Consider the following 14,879-nt stretch of genomic DNA (forward strand, 5'->3'; position numbering starts at 1 on the left):
CCACGAGGACACGGGGATCTGGTTGGCCCAAGGCCAGCGGGGAACAGAACCCAAATCCCAAATCGCAGCCAGGGAGCCTGAGGGCAGGGGCGTGAGTGAACCTGTCACCTCTGATGACTTTGACGGTGAAGCAGCAACTTTCATTTCAAGACCATTTCTCTTCTCCTATGATTTTGGAGCCCCCTCACCCCTCACCTTTCTCCAAGACAGGTGGGCTCTCTTTAACGTCAAAAACCCACACGGCTCTGCAAAGTCACTCTCCCGGCCTTGGGAGTATAACGAACACAGATTGGAAAGGGTTTTGTTGAGAAATTAACTTTAATCCCCACATCGCTGGCCTCGTGAGAATCATGTGACGTGTCCCTGCCCTGGCGATTTCCCGCTGCAGGGGCCCCGCACACCTGCCCCCCACCTCCCCCCGCACCTGTCACGGCGGGCGGCGGGTCTGTGTCCTCCTGGGAACCAGCTTCCCCTTCGTCAGCAGGCGAGGCCTCTCTGCTTCTTTCTTTTTAAAAAACTACTTTAAAAAATATTTTTATTGATTTCAGAGAGGAAGAAAAAAGGAGAGAGAAACATCGATGATGGGAGAGAATTGGGTCGGCTGCCTCCTGCACGCCCCACACTGGGGATCAAGCCTGCAACCCAGGCACGTGCCCTGATGGGAATCGAACCCGGGACCCTTCCGTCCGCAGGCTGACGCTCTGTTCGCTGAGCCACACCAGCCAGGCTGTTCCTTAAAGATGGACAGTTCCTCTTCCAGCAAAGCCCTCCCGCTGTGTCTTCCTCCGGACGCAGGCCTCTGCTTAGTAGGAAGCAGAGTGCGTCTGAGGGACCTCAGACCCGAGTTCTCACCCCTCCCCGTCCCGCCGCCCGGCTCCCCCTCTCCACCTGGGTCGGGGCCCCCTGCCTCCAGAGCAGGCCTTTCCGATGGGCCTCCCACGTCTGCGAGGCCTGTTCTGCTCCGGCTGCTCCGTGGCTGAGGGCAGCCCTGGACTCGGGGCCACGTGCGGGCAGCTGTCTGAGTGGGAGGCCGCCTCTCCTTTGGGGTCAGAGACACGGAAACCAGCTCCGGGAAGAGGCACCCGGAGCCTCGAGCGGGACCAGATGGCAGGCCCGGCTCACCTTGACCCCCGGTGTCGCCCTGGCAGCCGGGCCAGGCTAATGTTCGCAGGTGTCACCGCGCTGATGGAGAGGTAACCGGAGCCGGCGAGAGGCGCCCGCGACGGCGGCCTTTTCTTCTTCCTCCTCCGTCTCCCTGAGGCGGCAGGTGCCCCGCCGTGACCCGGAACCCCCCTGCCTTCCTGCACCCGCAGGTGTGACGAACGGCCACAGGCAGGGCCGGGCGGGGCCTACGTCCTGAGTTACCCAGCTGTGCGCTCCAGCAAGAACTGCACGTCCCCTGCAGCCTTTCCCAAAGTCCTGATTAAAAACATCACGCACACGCTCTCCTGTTCTTTGTAAATGGACTGAGAAAGGAAACTGGGTTTCTTGGCAGCCAAGCGATGGTGACACGGATGGCTCCCACACCAGCCTCCTCGCTGCTTCGACCACGTGTGCTCATCCCGGGCTCTCAACACAGAGAGGACCTGCTCCCGGAGTCTGTCCCCACCTGATTTCCCGTCCTCGCGTCTGTCCCCGGCGATTTCCGTCTGACCCGGGAGGCCCCTGCCTGGCCCCTGCCATGGGATCGGGGGCCACAGCCCTGAGGGCAGAGGTCCATGTTTATAACTCAGCCACACTCAGAGGCCCAGTTTCCATTTTATTCTTTTTAATTTTTCATTAAAAGTCGAATAGAGCCCGGCCAGCGTGGCTCAGTGGTTGAGCTTCGACCTATGAGCCAGGAGGTCACGGTTTGATTCATGGTCAGGGCAGATGCCGGGGTTGCGGGCTCCATCCCCATTGGGGGACGTGCAGGAGGCAGGGGATCAGTGATTCTCTCTCTTTGTTGATGTTTCTATCTCTCTCTTCTTCTCTGAAATCAATAAAAATATATTTAAAAAAATAAAGTCTAACAGACATCAAACAAGTATGAAATAGGTGTACTGTGCACAGAATATGATGGATGCCCACAGAGGGAACCATGAACTTAAGTAAAGGTCCGCACACCGTCTCCCGTTCTCCTGTGCTCACCCGCGTCCCTCTGTCTCCCTCCGCGAATCCGCTCTGACTCTTCCTACTTCATGTCTCACTTGACTGAACTCAACGTGTTTTTCCTTTTTATGTTGTTTTTGGTAATCCTCACCCAAAGATATTCTTCCCATTGATTTTTAGAGAGAGTGGAAGAGAGGGGGAGAGACACAGAGAGAGAAACACCAATGCGAGAGGGACACATCGGTCGGTTGCCTCCTGCACATGCCCTGGATGTGGATTGAGCCTGAAACCGAGGTACATGCCCTTGACTGGAATCGAACCCGGGACCCTTCAGTTCACGGGCCTATGCTCTACCCACTGAGACAAACCGGCCGGGGCTCCACAAGTTCCGATACACAGCAGTTGCCATTCCATTAGAATAGCTTCTAGTTTCCATGATGATGCCTTCTTGGGCCTGCAAGTGACCTAGGAGAGTATTTCTTAATTTTTTTTATTGCCTTCTCTTGAAATTTTCTTCATTTTTTCCCCTTCTACTAGTTTTAAAGTTATATGTCTTATTACAATTTTTTAGGGATTAGCTTAACATTTTTGTCACTGTCCAAAGTTAATGTTTCCCCTCCTCCTAACCAACTCAAAGATCTGAGAACACCATACTGCCCGTCTCTCTCCTCCTGACGTGGATTCTGTTGGTGTTTGTGTTTATTTTTTCTTTCTTATTTTTCCCACAAGACAGTTACAGCTTTATACAGTGCATGCTTCGATTTAGCCAGTGGCATCCTTTTTGTTTCCCCTTGAATACTGGGCCCTTCGTCTGTGATCGCTTTCCTCTTCTCTAAAGCACTATTTTAGCAATTTGTTTAGAAAGGACCTGTTGAGGTTTATTTTTAAACTAGAGGCCCAGTGCATGAAATTTGCACAGGAGGTGGGGTGTCCCTCAGCGCAGCCTGCACCCTCTCCAATCTGGGACCCCTCAGGATCAGGCCTAAACCGGCAGTGGGACATCCCTCTCACAATCCGGGACTGCTGGCTCCCAACTGCTCACCTGCCTGCCTGCCTGATTGCCCCAACCACTTCTGCCTGCCAGCCTGGTCACTCCCTGACCTGCTTGATTGCCATCGCTCTATCCATTGAGCACACCGGCCAGGGCTGTCATTGCCTACCTTACTCCAAATGCCACAAAGGACACATGCGGAGAATCAGCAGTGGGTTCCCGTGGGCTTGTGTCTGAGTAGCAGGCACATCAGCCAGAAGCTTCCTGGGGACTCCGCAGGGGCAGGCAGTGGTGTCCCCGGGACCCACGGGCGGACCGGAGGGGTTTGGAAGCCACGTCATCAGAGGTGCGTTACTCTGCAGGCTCCCTGTGGCTCCACCAACATCCCTGGGGGGTGGGGGCGTGTCTCCGGGACCTGCCCAGAGGGGCTGCCACCTGGACCGGGCCCTGCAGGGAATTCGCAGAGACCCCATAGAGCCCCCAGGCTGTCTGCATCTTCCTGGTCTCCCCGAGTCTTACAGGTCATGGATGCTCAGCGAATCACCTCGAAGGGCTCATTTACTGAGAATGGATGTCTTCTCCTAGGTGGCTGAGCCCGTGGACCAGGGACGTGCACCTGCGTGAGGGAGGGGCATGGACAGCCGGGGCGCTGTGGCCGCACACCTGCAGGAGTGCCTGCACCTGCTGCAGCAGCTGGCAGCGACTCCGGGCGCACCTGCGCGGGAACAGCGCGGGGACAAGGACCAGCCGCACGGAGGTGAGGTTCCCTGGCCCCCGTCTCTCCCCAGGCAGGCAGATGACCCAGGACCGCGGATCTGGGGCAGGAATGGGGGGGCTGCGAGGGCAGGGGGACAGCCACTCTGTCGTCGTGAATCACTGTCAGCTCTCGTTTTAGGCTTCAGTAAACAGGAGGCCTCAAGACACAGTGAGGTTCCAGGGGAACAAAGGCTCCGAGTGGGCTGGTGCCCGCACATTTCAATTATGAAAAAACGGAGGCCACTTCTCAATGGTGGCACGTACTTTCTCTCACACGGGGCCTTTGTGCCTCACCCGTTTCCATAGACGTCTCTGCTTTCCATAAACGTGTCACCGCATCCGTCCGATCTCTCTTGTCTTGGTCATCAATACATTTCTTTCTGTTTTTGAAAATCCTTATTGTTGAGAGTATTACAGATGCCCCCCATTTTCCCCCAATGCCTCCCTCCCCCCGGTTCGTGCCACCTCCCAGGTCTTCACCACCCTATTGTCTGTGTCCACAGGTGATGCATATAAGTTCTTTGGTAAATCTCTCCCCGCCACGCCCCCGCCCCTTTCCCTCTGAGATTGGTCAATCTGTTCCATGTTTCCATGCCTCTGGTTCTATTTTATTCCTCCTCCTTTTCTTCCTCAAGAATACACTTCAACATTTCATGTAATACTGATTTGGTGGTGATGAACTCCTTTAGCTTTTTCTTGTTTGTGAAGCTCTTTATCTGACCTTCAATTCTGAATGAGAGCTTTGCTGGGTAGAGTAATCTTGGTTGTAGGTCCTTGGGATTCATCACTTTGAATATTTCTTGCCACTCCCTTCTGGCCTGCAAAGTTTCTGTTGAGAAATCAGCTGACAGTCATATGGGTATTCCCTTGTAGGTAACTGACTGCTTTTCTCTTGCTGCTTTTAAGAGTCTCTCTTCATCTTTAACCTTTGCCATTTTAATTATGATGTGTCTTGGTGTGGTCCTCTTTGGATTCCTTTTGTTTGGGGTTCTCTGCGCTTCCTGGACTTGTACGTCTATTTCTTTTACCAGGTAGGGGAAGTTTTCTGTCATTATTTCGTCAAATAGGTTTTCAATATTTTGCTCTATCTTCCCCTTCTGGCACCCCCATGATTCGAATGTTGGTGTGCTTGAAATTGTCCCAGAGGTTCCTTACACTATCTTCATATTTTTGGATTCTTTTTTCTTTTTGCTCTTCTGATTGGATGGTTTTGCTTCCTCATATTCCAAATTGTTGATTTGATTCTCAGCATCCTCTACTCTACTGTGGATTCCCTGTAAATTATTCTTCATTTCAGTTAGCGTATGCTCAATTTCTGACTGGGGTCCCTTTTCATGTCTTTGATGTTCTCACTAATTTCTGTGGGATATGTGCTGAGAGGGGCGTGGCCTGGAGATCTGTGGGTGCTCAGGAGGGCACCTCAGGTCACAGGAGGCAGGGGGGCTGACAGAAAGTGACATGTTTGCCTTGAATGCTGTTGGTGGGCTGAGCTTGACCTCAGCGGGGTTCGGAGAGAGCAAGCAAAACAGGGCCAGCAGGTGTGAAAACCATTAAAGAACTCGGTGCAGGCCCATGCCCAGCCACCTGTGCTTCAAAAAACTAGGATCAACCAAGGCAGAAGATGGGATGGGTGGGCAAGACTGGGGGCAGTGAATGCAATGGGAATTACTCCTAGTGAAGAGGGAAATGGGTTTCAGAATCCACAGGATTTGATACCCATTTAGATTCAGAGAGAAGAGAGAGCATGAAGTCCAGTGTCCGATCTGGGGACTCGGTGAGTGTGGGAGCAGAGGACAGAAGAGAGACACAGCTGGAGGGAAGGCGACAAGCTCTGTTGGAGGGATGCTGCATCTGCTGTGTCTGCACAGCTCACACCTGGAGAGGCAGAACTGGTGACACATGGGCTCCGGAATCCAGAGGTTCCCAGATGTCTGGGAGGCACTGAATGGCATGTGGCCTCTGGACGCCCACACACCAGCAGGAACTGGGTGGCGACCAGAGTCAAACGGGAACATTTTTGCAGCAAAATTGTTGACTGAGCTCGCTCTGTAGGATAAACACAACTGCAATTAGCGTCTCATCACTTCAAGCTGCTTTGGGCATCAAATGTAAGGAAAAACCTTCAAATTTCCAGAGCTTTCTGAGTTCGCTGCGCTTGGACAGAAGATGTGGATGGGTGTGCTAGTTAGGTGTGGTGGCCACCAAGAGATTAACTAGCCCTGGCCAGTTTGGCTCAGTGGATAGAGCGTTGGCCTGCAGACTGAAGGGTCCTGGGTGCTATTCCGGTCAAGGGCACATGCCCCCAAGTTGTGGGCTCAATCCCCAGTGTGGGGTGTGCAAGAGGCTGCCGATCCATGATTCTCTCTCATCATTGGTGTTTCTATCTCTCTCTCCCTCTCCCTTCCTCTCTAAAATCATTAAAAATATATATGTCTTTAAAAAGAGATTAAATAGATCTGCTCCATGAGGCAAGGACATTTCACAGAAGACTGATACCATTTCACACTCCACTTGAGTTTTCCATGTTCTTTTCTGCATTCGAGTCCCATCGCAGTGAAAGTGTGGGTGAGGGAGGGGTGGGAGCAGAGGGGCCAGGTGGTGTCTGCAGCTGCGGCCGCGGCCCCAGGTGCACCCCGGACAGTCCCTTTCTCACGTTACAGGGAGCCTGTGTCTCCTGCATCCTGTCTGACTTCACGCAGAGCTGCTCGCGGAAGTGCTTCGCGTCCCCCTGAACCTTTCCATGCCCCACTGCCCCGTCTGCCCGGAGGGGCGGGTAGCCCCTCGCTGTTATTCCGGGGGGGCCTGGGGCAGTGTCTCTGCCACTGAGGCACTTCATCACAACCCGGGGGCCCACCGCCTTCCTCTGAGAGCCATTCCCCACCTGAACTCTGACCTTTCCAGCTGCACTCCCCGGCGAGCTGCGGACCCTCCTCCAGGAGGCCAAGAACATGGCGTGGCCCTTCGTGCCCGAGAAGTGGCAGTACAAGCCGGCCGCGGGCCCCGAGGACAAAGCCAACCTGCAGGACCTGGTGGGCGCCGGGCTGCAGCAGCTACTGGTAGGACGCCCCACCTGCTCCCTGACCCGCCAGGCGTGTCGCCCTATGCACTGCCATCGATTGAGTTTCTCTCAGGCCTAAGACAGCCTCTCCCTGTGTCCCCCTTGGCCAGCTGACGAATGGGAGGGAACAGCTTTTAGAAAAGCATCTTGAGGCCAGGCACCTACAAACCAGGCTGAGCGAGGGGAGGAGGGCGCACAGTGGGGCTATGCAGACACCTGTGTCCTGAAATGCTCACCTGTCTGCCGGCCAGAGCTGCGGTTTTGACTGCACCGTGCCATGTTGCATTCTTGTTTTGAAATGCTACTTACTAAAAGTCAGGGCCCTGAAATGCCCGGCCGGTTTAGCTCAGTGGTTGAGCATCAACCTAGGAGCCAGGGGGTCACGGTTCAATTCCCGGTCAGGGCACATGCCTGGGTTGTGGGCTCGATCCCCAGTGTGGGGCATGCAGGAGGCAGCCGATCAATCATCATCTCTCATCATTTATGTTTCTATCTCTCTCCCCCTTTCCCTTCCTCTCCGAAATCAATAAAAATCCTATCCAATAAAAGAGTAATATGCAAATTAGTTGTCACTCCATCACAGAGATGGCCACGCCCATAGCCACAAGATGGCGGCACCCGGTCCCCTCAGTCCCGCCACTGAAGTGTCCAGGCCTGTTGACCAGGCAGGTGGCGAGGGAGGAAGGGGGGGCAAGGGTGGAGCAGGTGATTGGAGGGGTCTGGGGGTCCCCTGTTCAGGCCAGAGTCCTCAGCCAGAGGCCTCAGGCCTGGGCAGGGGCGGAGCCAGCAATCAGAGGGGCCTGGGAAGGGGTGGGGCCAGCAATCGCAGGGGCAGGGGTGGAGCCAGGATCAGAGGGGCAGGGGCGGAGCCTGCGATTGGAGTGAACTACAGAGGAAACACCTTTTCTGATGGCTCATTGGCTTAGCTCCCTGTATGCGACTGGTAATATTCTTAGTAACTTGGGTAATAAGAATCCAATAAGGTGATCTAGGGTTTTCCACCACACTCCTGGAGAAAAAAACGAAGGTCCGCTGCTGGAGGGCCAAGAAATGTCATATCCTGCCCTAGCTGGTTTGGCTCAGTGGATAATGCCTCGGCCTGCCGACCGCAGGGTCAGGGTTCAATTCTGACCAAGGGCATGTACCTAGGTTGCAGACTCCTCCCTGGCCGGGGCCCAGGCAGGGCTCACACAGGAGGCAACCAATCAAAGTGTTCCTTCCACTTTGATGTTTCTCTCTGTCTTTCCCTTTCTCTTCCACATTCTCTAAAAATCAATGGAAACATATCCTCAGGTGAGGATAAAAAAAAATAATAAATGTCATATCCTATGAAAGACACATCTTGAAAATGCCTAAAGAAAGTTGTCATTTTTTCATGGTGAAGGGACTGGAGTCCGTGTTGATGAAAACACCTTGGTGGCTGCGGGGACTGGCAGTGGCTGCAGCAGCGGGGTGATGAGGCTGATGCCTTCCCTTGATCAGCCTGGTCGCCTCCCACAAAGGCTGCGGCTTAGGCCAGCTCCCCAAGAGGGAGCAGGGAACGGGCTTAAGCCGTCAGTAGGACATCCTCTGAGGGCTCCCAGTATGTGAGGAGGGGCAGGCTGGGCTGAGGGACCCCCCCCCCAGTGCACAAATTTCGTGCACCGGGCCCCTAGTACAGTGGTCGGCAAACTGTGGCCCCTTGAGTGTGGCTCTTCCACAAAATACCACGTGCGGGTGCACACGTACAGTGCGATTGAAACTTCGTGGCCACACTCAAGGGGCCAAAGAGCCGCATGTGGCTTGCAAGCCACAGTTTGCCAACCACTGCCCTAGTATATTATAAATAAATAAATAAAAGTTGGAGAGCTTAAATATGGGGGGGATGGCAAACGTAGGTTTGCAGTTGTTTGTATGGAAAATAATTCTATATAATAAAAGCCTAATATGCAAATTGTCCCTTCGACTGAGAGTTCAACCGGGAGTTGAACCACTAATTATAATGTGCGCTGACCATTAGGCAGGGGGCATGGAACATGGCAGGCATCAGAGATGTGGTGCTGGCAGCAGGTGGCAGTGGAGGCACTGCCAGCCCCAATGGGCCCTGACCAGAGCGGGACCGCGGCAGGATGGTGGAGCAGGTGAGCAGGCAGCGCCAGGCCAAGGCGGGTGAGAGTGGGGCCAAATAGCCCCACCGATCACCCCCCAGATGGTGACCAGCTGTGGTGGCCGAGGACGGGGCCTCTGCTGGCTCCCAGGTGCTAAGGGAGCCTGGCAGGGGCCCAATCACTCAGGCAGAGGGGGGGCACAAGGGCTTGGTGACCCAGATGCTACCCAGGACCCAGAGGTTAACTGGGACCTGCCCTTCCACACCAGATGCTCACACTACAATCGCTGGCCAGGCATAGGGACTGCACCCATGCATGAATTTCATGCACTGGGCCTCTAGTCCTATATAATAAAGATGTAATATGCAAATTGACAGTCACACCCTCACACAAATGGCTGCCACAAGATGTCTGGCAGGGGAGGGCAGTTAGGGGAAACCAGGCCTGCAGGGGAGGGCAGTTATGGGCGATTAGGCCAGCAGGGGAGGGCAGTTAGGGGCAATTGGGCCAGCAGGGGAGGGCAGTTGGGGGCGATTGGGCCAGCAGGGGAGCAGTTAGGCATCAATCAAGCTGTCAGGGGAGTGGTTAGGAGGTGATCAGGCTGGCAGGCAGAAGCAGTTAGGGGCAATTAGGCAGGCAGGCAGGCAGGCAAGCGGTTGGGAGCCAGCAGTTCCGGATTGTGAGAAGAATGTCCGACTGCCAGTTTAGGCCCTGTGGGATTGGGCCTACACCACCAGTCAGACATCCCCCGAGGGATCCCAGATTGGAGAGGGTGCAGGCTGGGCTGAGGGACACCCTCCCTCCCCCCAGTGCATGAATTTCATGCACTGGGCCTCTAGTACGTAAATAATAATAATACAAAGTAAACTCTGCGTTTTGTGTACGCACAACTCTGGGCTCACTTCTGCCCACCCCCCACCTGTGAGCACGCTCCCCACCTGTCATCAGGGTGATGTGCCGTCTGAGCTACTGACCCTGGCAGGCCCCTCCCAGACCCAGGCCTGTCTCCTTGGGATGAGGCCAAGGAGGGAGCATCTCACCAACATCGCTGACATGCTTAGTCCCGAGCTCACGGACCGACCGGGAGCTGATGGCCCTGCTGCCTCCACCCACATTGTCTCGGATGAGTGTCAAGGGAGAGACTGTGTGCGCTTCTGTGCATTTGTTTCTCAAATAAAATATGTCCGGAGACCAGGGATTACAAGCAATGACAATACCCTAAACTTCTTATTTCACAGGCAAATAAATGTATAGACATTGTCTTTTTTTAATGCCCTTTTTATTGTTGATAGAATTACAGATGTCTCCCATTTTCCTCCTGTTAACCCCCACCTCCCAGTCCCTACCCGCCCCCTACCAGGTCTTCCCCACGTTATGGCCCATGTCCATGGGCTGTGCCTGTCCTATATGATAAAAACCTAATATGCAAATCGACCCAACGGTGGAACCACTGCCAGAACCACCGGTAGAACCACCGGTCACTATGATGCACACTGACCACCAGGGGGCAGACGCTCAACACAGGAGCTGCTCCCAGCCTGCAGGCCCCAGGCCAGCCAAAGTGGGTGCCGGTGGGAGCCCCCAGTCCCCCCAGGGTTGCCCCACAGATCAGCCCTGATCACCAGCCAGGCCTAGGGACCCCACCCGTGCACGAATTTCCTGCACCAAGCCTCTAGTAAGTATATAAGTTCTTCAGTTTATCTCTTCTCGTCCCCCCAACCCCACATGGAGGCGTGTCAGTCTGGTCCATGCCTCCCTGCTTCAGGTCTTATTTTGTTGGTCAATTCGTTTTGTTCTTTAGATTCCACATGTGAGTGAGGTCATGTGATACTTGTCTGTCTCTGGCTGGCTTATTTCTCTCAGCATAATGCTCTCCAGGTCTCTCCATGCTGCCCCAAAGGGTAAGCGATCCTTCTTTTTTTATGGCTGCATAGTCGTCCATGGTGTAGCTGTACCGCAGCTTTTTTATTCACTTGTCTACTGATGGGCACTTGGTCTGTGTCCAGATCTCAGCTATTGTAAATTGTGCTGCTATGAGCTTAGGGGTGCATACATTCTTTCTGGTGGGTGTTTTGGGGTTTTTTTTTAGGATATATTCCCAAAACTTACACACTGTCTTTGCCTTCAAAACAAAAACCCAGGAAAGACCCTGAGCTACGTCACAGCCTCTCTGTGAGTAAATCCCCAGAGCAGCAAATCCCCACCGTCCCACCCACCCACCCACCCACCAAAACCAGACACACAGGCCCCTGGGCTAAGCCGACCGGGGGCTGCAGCCAAGGGAGGCAGGTGGCTGGGAGGATGCGGGGAGAGGGTTGAACGCCTTGCCCGCGTCAGTGGCCATGAGGCGTGGGGAGTGACTGTCATTCCTACATCCCTGTGCGGTTTGCAACGTGCACAAGCGTCTCATTTAATCCTCAGAGCGGCCTCCGGTGACCCACCTCCTCCTCCTCCCATTGTAACAACGAGGACGCTGGGTGCAGGGAGCTGACCCGCCCGGGGTCAGACCACGGAGGGGTGGGACTCCCGCCCGGGTCTCCCTGGGGCCCCCCGGGAGCTGCTGGAGGCGGCCGGCCTGAAGGAAGCTGGTCTGGTGGGGCCTGGCTGCCCAGCTAGTGTGGCTCAGACGCACTTGAAACAGGGCGAGTGGGACTGGAGAGCTGGCACAGCAGGCAGCGCGTGGCTTCGTGAGTGTGGCTGGCACGGCGGGCAGCGCATCTGGAGCTGTGCCCTCTCCCCTGTGGGCGGGACCCTCCCGAGGTGTTGCCACTGCTCGTTGCTAAAACATCTGTGGACACATCAGCTGCCCGGGGAGGCCAGGCGCTTCCCAGGGCTGCGGGGACCTCAGTCCTACCTCACGCCAGTGTCCCCCAGCTCGGGCACCCCCCTCCCGGTCCCTCCAGGGGGACGGCGGTCCGATCGCCCCGCAGGCTTTGAAGTGCTGTTTCGTCTTCGTGGGTGATGTGTGTCCCAGGCCCTTTGTGCCGGGGGCGGGGGAGGGGCCGCCTTTGTGTCCGCGGTGATTGTCGCCCGCCTGACACGCTGACCCGCGGTATTATCCGCTGTGGTTGGAGAACGGATTTGCTCCCTCTCACGCTGAAGCATGAGATTTCAAGGGAAAGTGAGCCCTCCTTCAGCGCCTTTCACTCGGCACAATGTTTACCCTCCGAGGGGAGAGATGAAACGCGGGCCAGGGTTTCAAGTGCCGGGCAGGGCGCTGGGCGTCTGGGAGAGCAGCGAGGCCGAGAGACAGGGCTCGGCAGGAGCCGTGCTGGGTTTCTCTAAAGCACCGACGGCATTTGCTTCTGTGATGGCGGGCACGGCAGCGGGGGCACGCCTGGGCGCGAGGATCGGGGACAGGCCGGCCTCTGGATGCCACCTTGGTTTCCAGTAACGTTCACGTTTCTGGAAAGAACCATTTCTGCACAGTGAGACGAGAATATGAAAATAAAGCTTTTCTAAAAATATATTTCTATTGATTTCAGAGAGGAAGGGAGAGGGAGGGAGAAACATCAATGATGAGAGAGAATCATGGATCGGCTGCCCCCTGCACGCCCCGCATTGGGGATGGAGACCTCCACCCGGGCCTGTGCCCTGACTGGGGATCGAACCGTGACCTCCTGGCTCATAGGCCAGTGCTCAACCACTGAGCCACGCCGGCCGGGCAGCTCTGGGGTTTTAATCAATCACTTAGGTCTTTTCCGTCAGGAGACAGAAAGCAAAGTGAAGGCAAACGATATGCCTTCCTTCACTCGGCAAAGCTTTACTGTCGGCAAGTGCCAGGCATTTGAGTTTGAGCTCTGACATCAACTCAGAGAACCAGGAGCCCTGCTCATGCCCGGGACCCGCTCCCAGCACGGGGAGATGGGCCCCCTGGCCAAAGGCCTGCTCGCTGGAGGCCGCCCATTGGTGGTTCACCTGACCTGTGGCCGGTGCTCCAGCTTTCCTCTGGCCGCCCAGGCGTGGCCGTGTGACCGTCTCAGCTGGTGAAATGGGATCAGCGGTGACAGAGTCCCGTCCCCGCAGCTCGAGGAGCCGTGTGAGTCCGGCCATCGGACGCTCCCTCTGCCTCGGCCTGGACGAGGGTGAGAGACGCCCGGTCTCGGAGCCGTAGCCGGGCTGCAGATGGGCGGGGTGTGGGCGGGCGGGGGGAGAGGGGGGTGTTGGGAAGCATGTTCTTTAATAACATGGCAGAGAGCCTGGCTGGTGGGTGAGCGTTGGAGCGTCATCCCTACACCAAAACGGTCGCGGGTTTGATTCCCGGTCAGGACACATAGGTTGTGGGTTCAATCCCCAGTCGATGTCTCTCTCTCTCTCTCTCTTTCTCTCTCTCTCCCTGCTTCCTCCCTCTCTCAAATCAATAAACATGTCCTTAGATGAGGAGAAATAAACAAAAAAGGAACATGGCCCTGGCCAGTATGGCTCACTGGATAGCACATCAGCATGCGGACTAAAGGGTCCCGGGTTCGATTCCAGTCAAGGTCATGTGCCTTGGTTGCGGGCACATCCCCGTCAGGGCGGTGCAGGAAGCAGCCAATCAATGTGTTTCTCTCTCTTTCCCTCTCTCTTCCACTCTCTCTAAAAATCAATGGAAAAATATCCTGGGTGAGGATGAAACATGACAGCGAAGGGCGAGCGCTGTCGTGGCAACAAAACCATTTCTGACGTCCACACTTCATCGCTGAGTCGTCTGGTTTTCTGAATGAGGTTTTGTCAAAGCGAGGCTCACCCTTACTGACGAAACATGTATCTCTGCTGCGTGTGTGAAGGTGACTCTTGAATTGGAAAACTGTAAAGTGACACAGTTTTGAGGTGAAGCAATAAAAGAAAGTTGTTTTGAATGGCTGTGCCACGTTTTCAGAATTACCAGGACGGTGGGAAATGCCACAGGGCACGTGATTGGAAAAGGCGGGGTGACTGTCACCCCAGATGCTTCGGGAGTTGGTCAGATGAGGGTGAGTAAGTGGCCGCTGGGTGCGCAGTGGGGAGTGGGGATGCGGCAGGGACTTCACCAAGGATGTCGTGAGTCGTGACGGCCTTAGCAACCTCCTGGGCAGAGGAGGGGCCGTGGGCAGAGGCCAGGGGAGGGGGTGTCTCTTTTGGGATTGCTTTCTCTTTCCTTAAACAGATTTGGGAGAGGGAAGGTGAAAGAGCAAGGGTAGATGAATCAAAGTGTTATCTTTATTTTTACATATATGTATACTTATTGATTTCAGAGAGGAAGGGAGAGGGACAGAGAGAGAAGCATCAATGATGAGAGAGAATCATGGACCGGCTGCCTCCTGCACGCCCCACACTGGGATGGAGCCCATCACCCGGGCCTGTGCCCCGACCAGGAATCGAACCCTGACCTCCTGGTTCCTAGGCCGATGCTCAACCACTGAGCCACGTTGGCTGGGCTCAAAGTGTCATCTTTAGACCCCGAGACAGAGGAGACGATGACCGTTTTCCGAAGGAGCTGAGTCTGTGTGCGGCGTTGGGGACGGGAAGGAGGGACCAGGGAAACGTAACAGGTCCTGGGCCCCACCTGGGACAGTTCCCTGCTCCTCCGCCTCCTCCCAGGTCAGCAGGTGCCCAGACCAGGAGCCCAGCTGACCCCGGTCGGTCCTCAGCGGTCACGGTCACGGCGGGTGCATAACGATGCAGGCGCCAGGCAGGTCTCTTATTCTGCTGATTCCTCACCTCGGGACACACCCCTCCACCCTCACCCCGTCTCCCAGTTTGCTCCCCAGCCATAGCTTCCCTTTCCTGGGCCCCCTGAACGGTAATGCCAGATGGCTCTGTCCTGGTCCTCCCCCCTCACCCCCAGATCAGCGGCCATTGTCACTGCTATGAGTGCCGCGGGCTCTGAGCCAAGGCTGGGGCGCCCGGGGCTGGCGTAGCGAGGAGGGGGGGG

The 14,879-nt window shown here is 55.5% G+C and overlaps 1 protein-coding gene across 1 annotated transcript in view; it reads left to right on the plus strand.

Moving 5' to 3' along the window:
* Nucleotides 1–3,715: 3,715 nt before the first annotated feature.
* Nucleotides 3,716–14,879, plus strand: part of ALPK1 (alpha kinase 1) — a gene marked incomplete at its 5' end in the record, with an annotated part of 42,118 nt that continues 30,954 nt past the window's right edge. The window contains 2 exons of the mRNA XM_081093021.1: nt 3,716–3,839; nt 6,740–6,894. Coding sequence (XP_080949147.1) covers nt 3,716–3,839; nt 6,740–6,894 — 279 coding nt within the window. The remainder of the gene's footprint in view (nt 3,840–6,739; nt 6,895–14,879) is intronic.

This window comes from Myotis nattereri (assembly GCF_964212035.1).
Source record: "Myotis nattereri genome assembly, chromosome: 5".
Lineage (NCBI taxonomy): Eukaryota > Metazoa > Chordata > Mammalia > Chiroptera > Vespertilionidae > Myotis > Myotis nattereri.